This window comes from Salmo salar, chromosome 26 (assembly GCF_965601325.2).
Source record: "Salmo salar chromosome 26, fSalSal1, whole genome shotgun sequence".
Classification (NCBI taxonomy): Eukaryota; Metazoa; Chordata; class Actinopteri; order Salmoniformes; family Salmonidae; genus Salmo; species Salmo salar.
The window spans coordinates 23,982,588-24,000,912 of NC_138316.1; the positions used below are offsets into that span (position 1 = coordinate 23,982,588).

The 18,325-nt window shown below is 43.8% G+C and overlaps 1 protein-coding gene across 1 annotated transcript in view; it reads right to left on the reverse strand.

Annotated features, from left to right (window-relative positions):
• Positions 1–18,325, reverse strand: part of LOC106587460 (synaptotagmin-9) — a 54,144-nt gene that overhangs the window by 18,965 nt on the left and 16,854 nt on the right. Inside the window, exon 3 of the mRNA XM_082969536.1 lies at positions 12,060–12,618. Within this exon, the coding sequence (XP_082825662.1) occupies positions 12,060–12,618 (559 nt within the window). The remainder of the gene's footprint in view (positions 1–12,059; positions 12,619–18,325) is intronic.

Below are 18,325 nucleotides of genomic sequence, written 5' to 3' on the forward strand. Positions count from 1 at the left end.
ATTCCAGTGTTAATGCTAAATTGTAGTTATTTTGCCTCTATGGCCTATTTATTGCCTCGCCTCCCTAATCTTCTACATTTGCACACACTGTACATAGCTTTTTGTATTGTGTTATTGACTGTGCGTTTGTTTATGTGTAACTCTGTGTTGTTGTTTTTGTCGCACTGCTTTGCTTTATCTTGGCCAGGTTGCAGTTGTAAATGAGAACTTGTTCTCAACTGGCCTACCTGGTTAAATAAAGGTGAAATAAAATAAAATAAATAAATAAAAGACTTAGATCTTCAAAATGGTGTATCATACACTGCAACTGGTGAAAGGAATTGGAAAGGAATGCTGCTATGAAAGTTTATGTACTTGTTTACCCACTTTTGAGAAAAAGCACTTCAAAGTTGTTGATGTGATTTAACATTTGCTTGTGAGCTCTTCTTTGTTTATGGGTATTCAGCATCGTTCACACCCTCTTAAGCCTTAGCCCCACCCATCTCTTTAAGAATTCAAATGTAAACACCTGGGAGTCAGCATGGCATTGTCATCTAGAAAGTAGTCTCTCACAACTTTCTGCTACTGAGCTTTCTTGATGGCACCAGTTAAATTCAGAGCAGCAATATTATTGAGAGCTTTAGCAACACCGTTGCAGTTGTCCAAAGCTGTAGCGTACTGACCAGGGGAGCCCCCAATCATTGTTACACAGAAGCCTGTGACATGACACACCAATAAGGACTCATCTCTCGGCATTTCCAGCCCCTCCACTATCTCAGCCAATCATGGATAGCCTGGAAGAATCCTGTATTTCTCCCTATATGCAATTATTTTCAAACGGCTCCCTTTTGAAGTAGGAACTAGCATCAAATGCATAGGATCTTGTAACCAGTCACATATGTGCAGGAAAAATCTGAGGAGAAACATAATGATGTGTAGGCTAACTGAAATTAGACTCAATTTAATAACATGCTTTGCACTGTATGGATTAATGACTCCAATTTTCCTTTGTGGGATTCCAAGACTAGGTATTTAAATATCTGCCCAAATATACTGCTCAACAACACATCCTAGATCTGAATGAAAGAAATAGTCTTATTAAATACTTTTTTCTTTACATTTCTTTACATAGGTGAATGTGCTGACAACAAAATCACACAAAAATAATCAATGGAAATCCAATTTATCAACCCATGGAGGTCTGGATTTGGAGTCACACTCCACATTAAAGTGGAAAACCACACTACAGGCTGATCCAACTTTGATGTAATGTCCTTAAAACAAGTCAAAATGAGGCTGAGTAGTGTGTGTGGCCTCCACGTGCCTGTATGACCTCCCTACAATGCCTGGGCATGCTCCTGATGAGGTGGTGGATGGTCTCCTGAGGGATCACCTCCCAGACCTGGACTAAAGCAACCGCCAACTCCTGGACAGTCTGTGGTGCAACGTGGCGTTGGTGGATGGAGTGAGACATGATGTCCCAGATGTGCTCAATTGGATTCAGGTCTGGGGAACGGGCGGGCCAGTCCATAGCATCAATTCCTTCCTCTTGCAGGAACTGCTGACACACTCCAGCCACATGAGGTCTAGCATTGTCTTGCATTAGGAGGAACCCAGGGCCAACCGCACCAGCATATGGTCTCACAAGGGGTCTGGCCCCCCAAAGAAATGCCACCCCACACCATGACTGACCCACCGCCAAACCGGTCATGCTGGAGGATGTTGCAGGCAGCAGAACGTTCTCCACGGCGTCTCCAGACTCTGTCACGTCTGCCACATGTGCTCAGTGTGAACCTGCTTTCATCTGTGAAGAGCACAGGGCGCCAGTGGCGAATTTGCCAATCTTGGTGCTCTCTGGCAAATGCCAAACGTCCTGCACGGTGTTGGGCTGTAAGCACAAACCCCACCTGTGGAAGTCAAGCCCTCATACCACCCTCATGGAGTCTGTTTCTGACCGTTTGAGCAGACACATGCACATTTGTGGCCTGCTGGAGGTCATTTTACAGGGCTCTGGCAGTGCTTCTCCTGCTCCTCCTTGCACAAAGGCGGAGGTAGCGGTCCTGCTGCTGGGTTGTTGCCCTCCTACGGCCTCCTCCACGTCTCCTGATGTACTGGCCTGTCTCCTGGTAGTGCCTCCATGCTCTGGACACTACGCTGACAGACACAGCAAACCTTCTTGCCACAGCTCGCATTGATGTGCCATCCTGGATGAGCTGCACTATCTGAGCCACTTGTGTGAGTTGTAGACTCCGTCTCATGCTACCACTAGAGTGAAAGCACCGCCAGCATTCAAAAGTGACCAAAACATCAGCCAGGAAGCATAGGAACTGAGAAGTGGTCTGTGGTCCCCACCTGCAGAACCACTCCTTTATTGGGGGTGTCTTGCTAATTGCCTATAATTTCCACCTGTTGTCTATTCCATTTGCACAACAGCATGTGAAATTTATTGTCAATCAGTGTTGCTTCCTAAGTGGACAGTTTGATTTCACAGAAGTGTGATTGACTTGGAGTTACATTGTGTTGTTGAAGTGTTCCCTTTATTTTTTGAGCAGTGTATATTAACTTCATATTGTCAGAATAATACATCCGAGTCTCTCATTAGGCTCAGTGGTGTAACAATGATCTGATACTATACTCCAGGTTGAAGAAACATTATTTTCACCAGCACCAGAACTATAGTAAGACAGAACAAAGTCATCATAAGAGAAATCCTCTTTGAAAAAGTGGAGATCCATTCGCTCCACACACCAGCTAACTCCTCTACTTTCTCCCCAACTGTCAGCTCAGTGAGCTGGCTAGCAGTCATTTCTGTTTTTTCCACTTTAAGATGCTCTTCCTTGGGTACAGTTGAAGTCAGAAGTTTACATACACTTAGGTTGGAGTCATTAAAACTTGTTTTTCAACCACTCCACAAATTTCTTGTTAACAAACTATCATTTTGGAAAGTCGGGTAGGTCATCTACTTTGTGCATGACACAAGTAATTAGTCAAACAATTGTTAACAGACAGATTATTTCACTTATAATTCACTGTATCACAATTCCAGTGGGTCAGAAGTTTACATACGCTAAGTTGACTGTGCCTTTAAACAGCGTGGGAAATTCCAGAAAATTATATAATTGCTTTAGAAGCTTCTGATAGGCTAATTGACATAATTTGAGTCAATTGGAGGTGTACCTGTGGATGGTTTTCAAGGCCTACCTTCAAACTTAGTGCCTCTTTGCTTGACATCATGGGAAAATCAAAAGAAATCAACCAAGACCTCAGAAAAATTTTTTAGACCTCCACAAGTCTGGTTCATCCTTGGGAGCAATTTCTAAATGCCTGAAGGTACAACATTCATCAATACAAACAATAGTACGCAAGCATAAACACCATGGGACCACATAGCCGTCATACTGCTCAGAAAGGAGACGCGTTCTGTCTCCTAGAGATGAACGTACTTTGGTGCGAAAAGTGCAAATCAACAACAAAGGACCTTGTGAAGCTGCTGGAGGAAACAGGTACAAAAGTATCTATATCCACAGTAAAAAGAGTCCTATATCGACATAACGTGAAAGGCCACTCAGCAAGGAAGAAGCCACTGCTCCAAAACCGCAATAAAAAAGCCAGACTACGGTTTGCAACTGCACATGGGGACAAAGATCGTATTTTTTTGAGAAATGTCCTCTGGTCTGATGAAACAAAAATAGAACTGTTTGGCCATAATGACCATCGTTATGTTTGGAGGAAAAAGGGGCATACTTGCAAGCTGAAGAACACCATCCCAACCATGAAGCACAGCGGTGACAGCATCATGTTGTGGGGGTGCTTTGCTGCAGCAGGGACTGGTGCACTTCACAAAATAGATGGCATCAGGAGGATGGAAAATTATGTGTATATATTGAAGCAACATCTCAAGACATCAGTCAGGAAGTTAAAGCTTGGTCGCAAATGGGTCTTCCAAATGGATAATGACCCCAAACATACTTCCAAAGTTTTTACAAAATTGCTTACGGACAATAAAGTCAAAGTATTGCAGTGGCCATCACAAAGCTCTGACCTCAATCCTATAGAAAATTTGTGGGCAGAACTGAAAAAGTGTGTGCAAGCAAGGAGGCCTACAAACCTGACTCAGTTACACCAGCTCAGTCAGGATGAATGAGACAAAATTCACCTAACCTATTGTGGGAAGCTTGTGGAAGGCTACCCGAAACGTTTGACCCAAGTTGAACAATTTAAAGGCAATGCTACCAAATACTATTTGAGTATATGTAAACTTCTGACCCACTGGGAATATGATGAAAGACATAAAAGCTAAAATAAATCATTCTCTCTACTATTATTCTGACATTTCACATTCTTAAAATAAAGTGGTGATCCTAATTGACCTAAGACAGGGAATTTTTACTAGGATTAAATGTCAGTAATTGTGAAAAACTGAGTTTAAATGTACTTGGCTCAGGTGTATGTAAACTTCCGATTTCAACTGTACATTTTACGGACACAGTATTTTTACATGAGTTATGTTGCTTTATTTTTTATTTTTAGTCCCTCCCTACAGCCTCCTTCAAGTCTCTGAACACCATCCAGTTTTGATTTCTATTTGCCATATATTTTTCAACTGTGATATTTTACAAAAGTTCTGAACATTTCTATTCTCATAGTTTCATACAGATTGTAAATGAAACATTTTTGCTAAGTGTATTATTAAATTATTGATCGATTGACTATGACTATGACTTTTCAAATCACCCAGCAGTGCTATTTGCAGAGTTAGCTCCAGGTAAACGTTGCAATTCTTCAGCCATTCCTGAACCTGCAACCAAAAACAAGCTACATATGTAGCTACATATGGACAGTAACAAAACAAATGATCTAATGATTCTGTCTCTTCGCAGCAACATCTGCAGAGCTGGGATGGTTGTATCCCCCATACATATAACCTTCTAATTATTTTAATTGAAAAACTCTATGTTTTGAATCTGGTGTCACTTTGTGTATAAGTTCATAAACCATGTGCCATGGAATCACTACAGTGCTGAAACGTTTTAGAGTTATTGTTAAAGACTTTTTGAGAACATGTATGTCGAGGCCTGGTGCCTTTTACATCCACAAAGACATATGACATGTTAGCTGTGATTGGTTGTCTTTGAGGCTAGGGAGATGAGGGTGGACATGCATTGAGACAAGCAGAAAGTGGCCTCTACTGTCTAATATAGTGTACACACCTTACACTTAAGCAGAGACATTTCCATTACTCCATTATTTTGAGCACAATGCTAAAGTCTAATGTTAGTTATTACACAGACAAGAAAATAATATTATTTTCACCCAAATTTGAGGCTATGAGATCTGGAACCACGGTGCTTTCTGGAGTCATGATTGAAATCAACTCAATAGTTTGAATCGGAGTGTAAAAGGTTAGCTACTATTCAGAAGTCAGTGTGTAAATCTGCCCGCTAATCAGAGCACAAAATCAGAGCTCCAGAAATGGAGGAACATTACCTTCTGAGTATTCTGGAAGCTCCCAGTGTTATGATTGGATGGGAATTATAGATGGTTATGATTTTATGGAAGTTTGTAGGTTATTCAAGGTAAAAGTGTCTAAAGTCCAAACTACAAAATCAATATCCTGAAGAAACAATGGATGTACACTAGCAGTGCCTCCTGTTAATGTTACAGTGTGAAAAAATGGATACAACCTCATAATTACTCAGTGAGATGCACAGTCCCGTTTCGAAAAAAAAGCCTTGTAAAATGAACATACAGTATGTGCTAATTGGCACATTTACTGTAAACAGCAATGCTGTAATTTCTCTACCGCAGGATATCATCAGCTAAATGGACCACAATAAGTCTTCACCTCCATGCCTCACTGTTGGAGAATAGAAAGATTTAAACTGGATCGATCAGTAAAGAAGGCAGAATTAAGTTGCGAGCACAAGCTGAGGAGTTGTGAGATGCGAGAATCAAGCTGAGGAGTCACTGAGTGGAAGGCAGCCAATGAATTAGAATATAACAAATATGATTATTCTGGCTGGCTGGACACTGTTACTGCAGCTTAAGAGGCAAATTTCCTAACATAGGCCTATACCATTCCTCCATATACAAACTTATACATATGAACAGCAACTTACAGACACACACACACAATGACTACATCTAATCTTCCCAGACCTGTATGCTCACACCTCCATCCCTAGTGCCTGCCTTATTGTTTGCCACTTGGCCTTAAATTGTTCCAATTTATTTTTCTCGGTTGTGCATGCTATTTTTGAAGGCATTCAGTTGTACAACTGTCTAGGTATCCCTTTCCCTTTCAAAATGTAAATAATAAATCATTAGATTTTTCCTTTGTGTCAATGATGTCGGGTTGATTGACTTCCAAGTTTTTAGTATACGTTTTTTCAAGATGAGTGATGAGAATTGAAGCATGGGGGTGGCAGCATCGTGTTGTGGGGGTGCTTTGCTGCAGGAGGGACTGGTGCACTGGCATCAGGAGGAAGGAAAATGATGTGGATATATTGAAGCAACATCTCAAGACATCAGTCAGGAAGTTAAAGCTTGGTCGCAAATGGGTCTTCCAAATGGACAATGACCCCAAGCATACTTCCAATGTTGTGGCAAAATGGCTTAAGGACAACAAGGTCAAGGTATTGGAGTGGCCATCACAAAGCCCTGTCCTCAATCCCATAGAAACTTTGTGGGCAGAACTGAAAACGTGTGTGCGAGCAAGGAGGCCTACAAACCTGACTCAGTTACACCAGCTCTGTCAGGAGGAATGGGACAAAATTCACCCAAATTAAAGTGGGAAGCTTGTCGAAGACTACCCAAAACATTTGACCCAAGTTAAACAATTTTAAGGCAATCCTACCAAATACTAATTGAGTGTATGTAAACTTCTAACCCACTGGGAATGTGATGAAATATGATGGAATGTGATGAAATAAAAGCTGAAATAAATAATTCTCTCTACTCTTATTCTGACATTTCACATTCTTAAGATAAAGTGGTGATCCTAACTGACCTAAAACAGGGAATTGTTACTAGGATTAAATGTCAGGAATTGTGAAAAAGAATGAGTTTAAATGTATTGGGCTAAGGTGTATGTAAACTTCCAACTTCAACTGTGCGTCTTCACTGTCAGATGTTTCCTGCCGACTTATTTCTCTCACAAATGAAACACATTGGGCTCTATTTTAACAAACCTAATGCAATGGTAAATGTAAGTGCAAGCGGTAGCACTATAGGTTCAGTGGTGTGTCCAAAATATTTTTGCTGTTATCACTATTACAATTATCGGCGCATTTGCTGGCGTTGGTGCGAAAGGGCTGTGTTTTGATGAATAAACAAGTTATGGGTGTGTCGAGTCTTGGCGTGCTCCCTGAACGTGCTCCCTGGTGAAATATGTGGTTGCTTCAAGTTGTGTATTTACTGTATTTTATGTATTGCCTTGGAGTCAACTCCAATTCCAATGTTAGTCCATTAAAGCTTAAATGGCTTACAGAAACTAAATAACTAAATGTAGACCTATCTTTGCTAAACACGTTAACTTGAACCCATTTGCAGTCTACATTGTTCCAAGTTATTGCTTGGCTTCAAAAGCATTCACAATGATATAGGGGCTAGGCCTACTGTAAATTGCATTATGGCTGAGCAGGGACATGCCAAATATTGTCAATAAGCAAGATTAAATTCATTATTGATAAGGCCTAAAAATAGAACACATAATTATAATCAAATTTTAAACAAAATGAAATAACAACTTGTTTTAAATAGGCTATGTCACACTTACAAGCACCATCATTTCTCCCCGTGGCCATATAATATTAAAACAAATCAGACTAACGGAACATCGTAACTTTTCACAGTAGCTGGACAAAGATCCAATATAAAGCGAAAGGGAGAATGTCCATTCACCATCATACTGCTCCCAAATCTGCCTATTTTTTATGAACATAATCGGATCCATCTTACAGATCAGGGTCCATTCACACATCTGCAGAAGTTGCATTGCAGGTGTGCCAGACATTATAACCATTAAACCAGACAGGTGAATCATTCCATTAAGATTGGTTGTAATAAAATTAAACGAAAAAAAAAACAGCAATCAGTTTTTTTAAACAACAACAATAAAGAAATATAAAATGTAATTATATCATAAAATCTCCAGGATAAAAAAGACACACATTGCAGTTGAACCAGCCTTCATTATAGTAGGCCTAAGGGAGCGCTTGGGTTTTGAACATATAAAACGGAAAACAAGCAATTTTCAGGTACAGATAACTTCTAAATACAAGGTTCACCGGTATTCACCAAGGTTCTCATCTCTCTATTCATGATGGGCATTGACACATAGCCTACATCAAACATTTCTTTTCTAAACACGTCCAAACGGGACTTGCATAGCTAAAATAATGTGGGCTTGCCTACAATGCATAGATAAAAAGGGAATGTCAGCTCAGTTTTACACCTCTCAAACTTTATACTTTAATAAAGTTTTGGTAATTAAGATTTATAACCAAGCGGTCTCAGGAGCCAAACCCTTTATCGAGTTTTGACTACTTCGCAATTGCATTAGGCAGGACTACAAAAAGCCTTGATTGAGAGGTGAGGCTATGCTTGGGTTCTAACCAAATAAAATGAAAAAAATGTATCAATGTTTTTTTCTGTTTCTAAATACGAAGTATATGCATGTGCCAAAAGCACATTAGGCTAATCTTGTGCCATGCGCATATGGGCAGTGTGTGTCACAGCTGGACAGGCTGCGTTTCTGCTATCAAAATACATGCCTTAACCAACTGCGTTAATGCTAAAACCAGCTTTTGATTCGTCTTACATATCCCTGACAGTCTGTAACGTCTGTCGTTAAAGGTAGACCAAGGCGCAGCGTGGGTTGGGTTCATCATATTTTATTTAACGGTGAACCAGCAAAAACAAAACAATGAACAACACAACGAACGAAAAGTTTTGCAGGCTACTAACAGCAATGCAAAAACAAGATCCCACAAACACAGGTGGAAAAAGGCTGCCTAAGTATGGCTTCCAATCAGAGACAACGACAGACACCTGCCTCTGATTGGAAACCATACCCGGCCAAAACATAGAAAATAAAACATAGAATGCCCACCCCACACCCTCACCTAACCACATAGAGAAGCAAACCCTCTCTCTCAGGTCAGGGCGTGACAGTACCCCCCCAAAGGTGCGGACTCCCGGCCGCAAACCTGAAGCTATAGGGGAGAGTCCGGGTGGGCATCTATACTTGGCGGCGGCTCTGGTTCGCGGCGTAGCCCCCACACCGCCCGCTGATCCCCCCACTTCTGTGTCGCCGGAGGAACCAGACCATGGATCAGCGCCAGAGGCTCTGGGCTGCAGGCCGCCGCTGAAGACTCGGGGCTGCAGACCGTCGCTGAAGACTCGGGGCTGCAGACCGTCGCTGAAGACTCGGGGCTGCAGACCGTCGCTGAAGACTCGGGGCTGCAGACCGTCGCTGAGGACTCGGGGCTGCAGACCGTCGCTGGAGGCTCCGGGGCTGCAGAGCGTCGCTGGAGGCTCCGGACTGGAGAGCTTCGCTGGAGGCTCCGGACTGGAGAGCGTCACTGGAGACTCCGGACTGGAGAGCGTCGCTGGAGGCTCCGGGCTGGGGAGCGTCGCTGGAGGCTCCGGGCTGGGGAGCGTCGCTGGAGGCTCCGGGCTGAGGAGCGTCGCTGGAGGCTCCGGGCTGGGGAGCGTCGCTGGAGGCGCCGGGCTGAGGAGCGTCGCTGGAGGCGCCGGGCTGAGGAGCGTCGCTGGAGGCGCCGGGCTGAGGAGCGTCGCTGGAGGCGCCGGGCTGAGGAGCGTCGCTGGAGGCTCCGGGCTGAGGAGCATCGCTGGAGGCTCCGGGCTGAGGAGCGTAGCTGGAGGCTCCGGACTGGGGAGCATCGCAGGAGGCCTCCTACGTGGAGCTGGAACCGGTCTCACCGGACTGGGGAGACACACAGGAGACTGGGTGCGCAGAGCAGGCACAGGGCACACTGGGCCGTGGAGGCGCACCGGAGGTCTGGAGCTCAGGGCTGGCACACCCCGTCCTGGCTGGATGGTCACTGTAGCCCAGCAAGGGCGGGGCACTGGTACAGAACAGACTGTGCTGCGCTGGTGAACGGGGGGTACCGTGCATAGAGCAGGCGCAGGATAACCTGGGCCGTAGAGACGCACTGGAGACCAGATACGCTGAGCCGGCGCACTTCTTCCTGGCTGACGGCCAACTCTAGCACGGCAACGGTGAGGAGCTTGCACCGAGCGCACCGGGCTGTGATTGTGCACTGGTGAACCAGTGCGCCAGTGCGGCAGTTTTTACATGACGAAATTGCAAACTAACACACGTTTGACACAAGCGCCGCCTTAATAACGACGCCGAAAATAGAGCCCATTTTCTCTATTGCAGATGAAGCGACTCACTGAGAGCTTACTGTGGCTCACCTTGAGAAATGTATATGAGGCATTCAACCAGAGGAAAGTGCCGTAAAAATGGCTAATCTGAAATTAATATCCTGCTATAGTTATAATTTACCATTTATTTTAGTAAATCTACAGCAACCTCTATGGGCTAGGTGGGACGCTTGCGTAACAGCCACTTTAAGCCTGTGGCGCGATTTTCAAAACCTTAAAAATCCTATTACTTCAATTTCTCAAACATATGACTATTTTACAGCTATTTAAAGACAAGACTCTCGTTAATCTAACCACACTGTCCGATTTCAAAAAGGCTTTACAACGAAAGCAAAACATTAGATTATGTCAGCAGAGTACCAAGCCAGAAATAATCAGACACCCATTTTTCAAGCCAGCATATAATGTCACCAAAACCCAGAAGACAGCTAAATGCAGCACTCACCTTTGATGATCTTCATCAGATGACAACCCTAGGACATTATGTTATACAATACATGCATGTTTTGTTCAATCAAGTTCATATTTATATCAAAAACCAGCTTTTTACATTAGCATGTGACGTTCAGAACTAGCATACCCCCCGCAAACTTCCGGGGAATTCGCTAACATTTTACTAAATTACTCACGATAAACGTTCACAAAAAGCATAACAATTATTTTAAGAATTATAGATACAGACCTCCTCTATGCACTCGATATGTCCGATTTTAAAATAGCTTTTTGGTGAAAGCACATTTTGCAATATTCTAAGTACATAGCCCAGGCATCACGGGCTCGCTATTTAGACACCCGGCAAGTTTAGCACTCACCATAATCATATTTACTATTATAAAAGTTTGATTACCTTTTGTTGTCTTCGTCAGAATGCACTCCCAGGACTCCTACTTCAATAACAAATGTTGGTTTGGTCCAAAATAATCCATCGTTATATCCGAATAGCGGCGTTTTGTTCGTGCGTTCCAGACACTATCCGAAATGGTAAAGAAGTGTCGCGCGCATGGCGCAATTCGTGACAATAAAATTCTAAATATTCCATTACCGTACTTCGAAGCATGTCAACCGCTGTTTAAAATCAATTTTTACGCCATTTTTCTCGTAGAAAAGCGATAATATTCCGACAGGGAATCTCCTTTTCGGCAAACAGAGGAAAAAATCACAAAGGCGGGGGCGGTCGGGTCACGCGCATAAGCCCAGAGTCCCTTGATCGGCCACTTGAGAAAGGCGATAATGTGTTTCAGCCTGGGGCTGGAATGACGACATTCTGTTTTTTCCCGGGCTCTGAGAGCCTATGGAAGACGTGGGAAGTGTCACGTTAGAGCAGAGATCCTTAGTAAAAGATAGAGATGGAAAAGAAGTTCAAGAAATGGTCAGACAGGCCACTTCCTGTAAAGGAATCTCTCAGGTTTTGACCTGCCATTTGAGTTCTGTTATACTCACAGACACCATTCAAACAGTTTTAGAAACTTTAGGGTGTTTTCTATCCATATGTAATAAGTATATGCATATTCTAGTTACTGGGTAGGAGTGGTAACCAGATTAAATCGGGTATGTTTTTTATCCAGCCGTGTCAATACTGCCCCCTAGCCCTAACAGGTTTTAAGCAGAACAATCATTCCCCTACAAGCCAGAAACAGGAAGTGATCAAACAGGACGTGTTGACTCACCGTGGAGACGTACTGGATGTCCCGGCAAAGCTTTGTCTCTGCAGGGAAGTCCACCAGATCCAGGAAGTTGTCCACCACCACCTGGCCGATGATATCGTGGCGAGAGAAGCGATCAAAATCGTAGACACTGAAGTGCAGCTTGCGCGTCGGCAGCTCAGCGTACTCCACTGGGAACAGGAATACCTCATCGAACACGGGGTTGAGCGTCTTGCGGTGAACCTTGGTCTGGTGCTTGGTCTGCCGGTCCGGTAGTAGGTAGATCTTGACGTATGGGTCCGAGGTGCCCAATAAGTCCTTGGCGGGGAGATCCTGCGCCTTGTGGATTTTGACGATTAGTTGCTCCAGGTCACAGTCGAACTTGAGAATGAAGTGTAGGCGTCCACAGCCTCCGCCCCGCCGGCCCCCCTCATCCCCTTCCAGGGAGCGCTGCTTGTAAAGCTCTGGTTTGAGACGGCCCAGACCCAGGCCCATCCCAGTCAGGGAGTCCTGTCTCTGGAACTGGGCCACGTTAAAGTCCGGGTTGGACCTGTTTACGGATAATCTACGAATAGAGTCAGACCTGTGTAGAGGACAGACAGAAAGAGACACATTACCATTGTCAGCATAGGTGAGAGGAGACACACAGAGAGACAGCAAATGTGTATTTGATACAACAACAGAGTACCTGAATAAAATAGACAAAGGCTTTCTGCAATTATGACCATTACGGCTCAAGCAACAATCGGCAAAAATAACAATTCACTGTACTTGGTTTTTGGCTGAGCAGTGGATAGACTTTCCGTCAAACACAAACAAATTACTTAAAACTAAAGTGAAACTCATTGATATAAAGAGTGTGTCTGTGGTTAGAATTACTCATAGAACATTGTTTGCTGTAGAGGACTTGACTCCACAAGACTCAATGGGATAGCTGCCCTACAGCTGCTGGGTTGCTATGTCTGAGCTTCTGTTCAGTACTCTAAACCTGATTAATGCCAGAACTTCCCAACTGCCTCTTTTGTGTCACACAGGGCTTTAACAATTGAGTGAGTCATGGTTTCTACCTAAGTGTGGAAGAGTTTACAATGTTCTGAAGGTGAAATTAAAAATCGGAAGAAAATTATTTCAAATGAATGAATGGGCTGTCGGGGTATATTTCACTCTTGCAAAATATTGTGCAAACCAAAGTCGCAAACCAATTATGATGCCTGTACTTCAGAAGGACAGTATAAATATTTGTACAGTAGGGTTGGGGTAAATTCCAATTTAATTAGAAATTCCAATTCAATTCATAAGTTCACTCATGATGGATAATTGACATTGAATTACATTGAAATTGAAAAAATGTTAAGTTACGGAATTGGAATTAGACTGTTTGGACTTTCTTTAATTGGAATGGAATTGGAATTGTAAGAACATATAACCTCTGGAATTTAATTGGAATTCAGTATTATTACATTATGCAATTAAAGGAATGATCACAAATAGTATAACAAATTTACAGTGGGATTTATTTCTAATAATTTCAACCTGCATTCCTATATTTCCAGTATAGCTAGGCTGTCTGACATGATCAGCCTGAAAGCCTGAGGGAATTTAATTTGAATTTGAATTTGTGGAATTCTTGGAATTTAAACCTAACATTGGAATTTAGGGGAATGTAATTATCTCTGAATTCAAAGACTGACCTGGAATTCGAACAAATTATATGGAATTTAAAGGGAGAGAGAATTGAATTAGAATTACATTTGTGGAATTAACTCCAATTCTGGTGGACTGTGGTACTCATGTAATGGCAATGTACAGTATTGAAATCTTTATTCCTACTTTGATAACCATTGTGGTGAACTAATTAAATACTATGTATTATGAAAAGAAAGTAGCAGTCTTATATTGTAAGGGACCCTGGTATAGTTGCTACTACGATCACTTGGCTACATAGCTACGATCACCCTATGATCACTTGGCTACATAGCCGATGCCTGCTGAACTGTCCATTAATCACGGTACTATATTCTGTTTATTATTTGTTTATCTGTCAGCCCCAGCCGCGAACTCAGGCTGTGTGTGTAGTTAACCGACCCTCTCTGTCCAGTCATCGCCATTTTACCTGTTGTTGTTGTTGTTTTAGGTGATCAGCTGTTGTCTCACCCGTTGTTGTCTAGCTAGCTCTCCCAATCAACACCTGTGATTACTTTATGCCTCGCTGTATGTCTCTCTCAAATGTCAATATGACTTGTATAATGTTGCTTATGTTAGTTATTGTTTTAGTTTACAATGGAGCCCCTAGTTCCACTCATCATACCTCTGTTACCTCCTTTGTCCCACCTCCCACACATGCGATGACCTCACCCATTATAACCAGCATGTCCAGAGATACAACCTCTCTTATCATCACTCAGTGCCTGGGCTTACCTCTGCTGTACCCGCACCCCGCCATACCCTGTCTGCACATTATGCCCTGAATCTATTCTACCACGCCCAGAAATCCGCTCCTTTTATTCTTTGTCCCCAACGCTCTAGGTGACCGGTTTTGATAGCCTTTAGCCATACCCTCATCCTACTCCTCCTTTGTTCCTCGGTTGATGTGGAGGTTATCTCAGGCCCTGCGTGTCCCCAGGCACCCTCATTTCTTGACTTCTGTGATTGAAAAAGCCTTGACTTCATGCATGTCAACATCAGAAGATTCCTCCCTAAGTTTGTTTTACTCACTGCTTTAGCACACTCGGCCAACCCTGATGTCCTTGCCGTGTCTGAATCCTGGCTTAGGAAGGCCACCAAAAATTCTGAGATTTCCATACCCAACTACAACATTTTTCATCAAGACAGAACTGCCAAAGGGGGAGGAGTTGCAATCTACTGCAGAGATAGCCTGCAAAGTTCTGTCATACTTTCCAGGTCTATACCCAAACAGTTCAAACTTCTAATTTTAAAAATTAATCTCTCCAGAAATAAGTCTCTCACTGTTGCCGCCTGCTATCGACCCCCCTCCGCTCCCAGCTGTGCCCTGGACACCATTTATGAATTGATCGCCCCCCATTTAGCCTCAGAGTTCGTTCTGTTAGGTGACCTAAACTGGGATATGCTTAACACCCCGGCAGTCCTACAATTTAAGCTAGATGTCCTCAATCTCACACAAATCATCAAGGAACCCACCAGGTACAATCCCAAATCCGTAAACATGGGCACCCTCATAGACGTTATCCTGACCAACTTGCCCTCCAAATACACCTCCGCTGTTTTCAATCAGGATCTCAGCAATCACTGCCTCATTGCCTGTATCCGCTATGGGTCCGCGGTCAAACGACCACCCCTCATCACTGTCAAACACTCCCTAAAACACTTCTGCGAGCAGGCCTTTCTAATCGACCTGGCCCGGGTATCCTGGAAGGATATTGACCTCATCCCGTCAGTCGAGGATGCCTGGTCATTCTTTAAAAGTAAATTCCTCACCATCTTAGATAAGCATGCCCCGTTCAAAAAATGCAGAACTAAGAACAGATATAGCCCTTGGTTCACTCCAGACCTGACTGCACTTGACCAGGACAAAAATATCCTGTTGCGGACTGCAATAGCATCGAATAGTCCCTGTGATATGCAACTGTTCAGGGAAGTCAGGAACCAATACATGCAGTCAGTCAGGAAAGCAAAGGCTAGCTTTGCCATGCAGAAATTTGCATCCTGTAGCTCTAACTCCAAAAGGTTTTGGGACACTGTAAAGTCCATGGAGAACAAGAGCACCTCCTCCCAGCTGCCCACTGCACTGAGGCTAGGTAACATGGTCACCACCGATAATTCCATGATAATTGAACATTTCAATAAGCATTTCTCAACGGCTGGCCATGCCTTCCTCCTGGCTACTCCAACTCTGGCCAACAGCTCCGCCCCCCCACCCCCCGCAGCTACTCGCCCTAGCCTCCCCAGCTTCTCCTTCACCCAAATCCAGATAGCAGATGTTCTGAAAGAGCTGCAAAACCTGGACCCGTACAATTCAGCTGGGTTACACAATCTGGACCCTCTCTTTCTAAAACTATCCGCTGCCATTGTTGCAAACCCTATTACCAGTCTGTTCAACCTCTCTTTCGTATCGTCCAAGATCCCTAGAGATTGGAAAGCTGCCGCGGTCATCCCCCTCTTCAAAGGGGGTGACACCCTAGACCCAAACTGTTACAGACCTATTTTCATCCTGCCCTGCCTATCCAAAGTCTTCGAAAGCCAAGTTAATAAACAGATCTCTGACCATTTCGAATCCCACCGTACCTTCTCCGCTGTGCAATCTGGTTTCCGAGCCAGTCACGGGTGCACCTCAGCCACGCTCAACGTACTAAATGATATCATAACCGCCATTGATAAAAGACAGTACTGTGCAGCCGTCTTCATCGACCTGGCCAAGGCTTTCAACTCTGTCAATCACCGTATTCTTATCGGCAGACTCAATAGCCTTGGTTTTTCTAACGACTGCCTCGCCTTGTTCACCAACTACTTTGCAGACAGAGTTCAGTGTGTCAAAACGGAGGGCATGTTGTCCGGACCTCTGGCAGTCTCTATGGGGGTACCACAGGGTTCCATTCTCGGGCCGACTCTTTTCTCTGTATATACCAATGATGTCGCTCTTGCTGCGGGCGATTCCCTGATCCACCTCTACGCAGACGACACCATTCTGTATACTCTGGCCCTTCCTTGGACACTGTGCTAACTAACCTCCAAACGAGCTTCAATGCCATACACCACTCCTTCCGTGGCCTCCAACTGCTCTTAAACACTAGTAAAACCAAATGCATGCTTTTCAACCATTCACTGCCCGCAACCGCCCGCCCGACTAGCATCACCACCCTGGACGGTTCCGACCTAGAATATGTGGACCACTATAAATAGCTAGGTGTCTGGCTAGACTGTAAACTCTCCTTCCAGACTCATATTAACCTGTTAGGGCTCGGGGGCAGTATTGACACGGCCGGATAAAAAACGTACCCGATTTAATCTGGTTACTACTCCTGCCCAGTAACTAGAATATGTATATAATTATTGGCTTTGGATAGAAAACACCCTAAAGTTTCTAAAACTGTTTGAATGGTGTCTGTGAGTATAACAGAACTCATACGGCAGGTCAAAACCTGAGAAGATTCCTTACAGGAAGTGGCCTGTCTGACAAGTTGTTGTTCATCTTGGCTCTTTTTATTGAAGACTGAGGATCTTTGCTGTAACGTGACACTTCCTACGGCTCCCATATGCTCTCAGAGCCCGGGAAAAAGCTGAATGATATCGAGGCAGCCTCTGGCTGAAACACATTATCGAGTTTGGCAAGTGGCCAATCAGAGGACAGTGGGCTTAGGCGCGTGCACGAGTCGACCCTGTGCTTTGTTTTCTTTCCTCTTTTTACCTAAACGCAGATTCCCGGTCGGAATATTATCGCTTTTTTTACGAGAAAAATGGTATAAAAATTGATTTTAAACAGCGGTTGACATGCTTCGAAGTACGGTAATGGAATATTTCGAATTTTTTTGTCACGAAATGCGCCATGCTCGTACTCTGCTGACATAATCTAATGTTTTGCTTTCGTTTTAAAGCCTTTTTGATATCGGACAGTGTGGTTAGATTAACGAGAGTCTTGTCTTTAAAACGGTGTAAAATAGTCATATGTTTGAGAAATTGACGTTTTTGCATTATTGAGGTATTTGAATATCGCGCCACGGGATTACACTGGCTGTTGAGTAGGTGGGACGCAAGCGTCCCACCTAGCCCATAGAGGTTAAACATCTCCAATCCAAAATCAAATCTAGAATCGGCTTTCTATTTCGCAACAAACCCTTCTTCACTCACGCCGCCAAACTTACCCTAGTAAAACTGACTATCCTACCGATCCTCGACTTCGGCGATGTCATCTACAAAATAGCTTCCAATACTCTACTCAGCAAACTGGATGCAGTCTATCACAGTGCCACCCGTTTTGTTACCAAATAACTTATACCACTCACCACTGCGACCTGTATGCTCTAGTCGGCTTGCCCTCGCTACATATTCGTCGCCAGACCCACTGGCTCCAGGTCATCTATAAGACTATGCTTGGTAAAGCTCCACCTTATCTCAGTTCACAGGTCACGATAACAACACTCACCCGTAGCACACGTTCCAGCAGGTATATCTCACTGATCATCCCCAATGCCAACACCTCATTTGTCCTCCTTTCATTCCAGTTCTCTGCTGCCAGTGACTGGAACGAATTGCAAAAATCGCTGAAGTTGGAGACTTTTATTTCCCTCACCAACTTTAACCTCTATGGGCGCGTT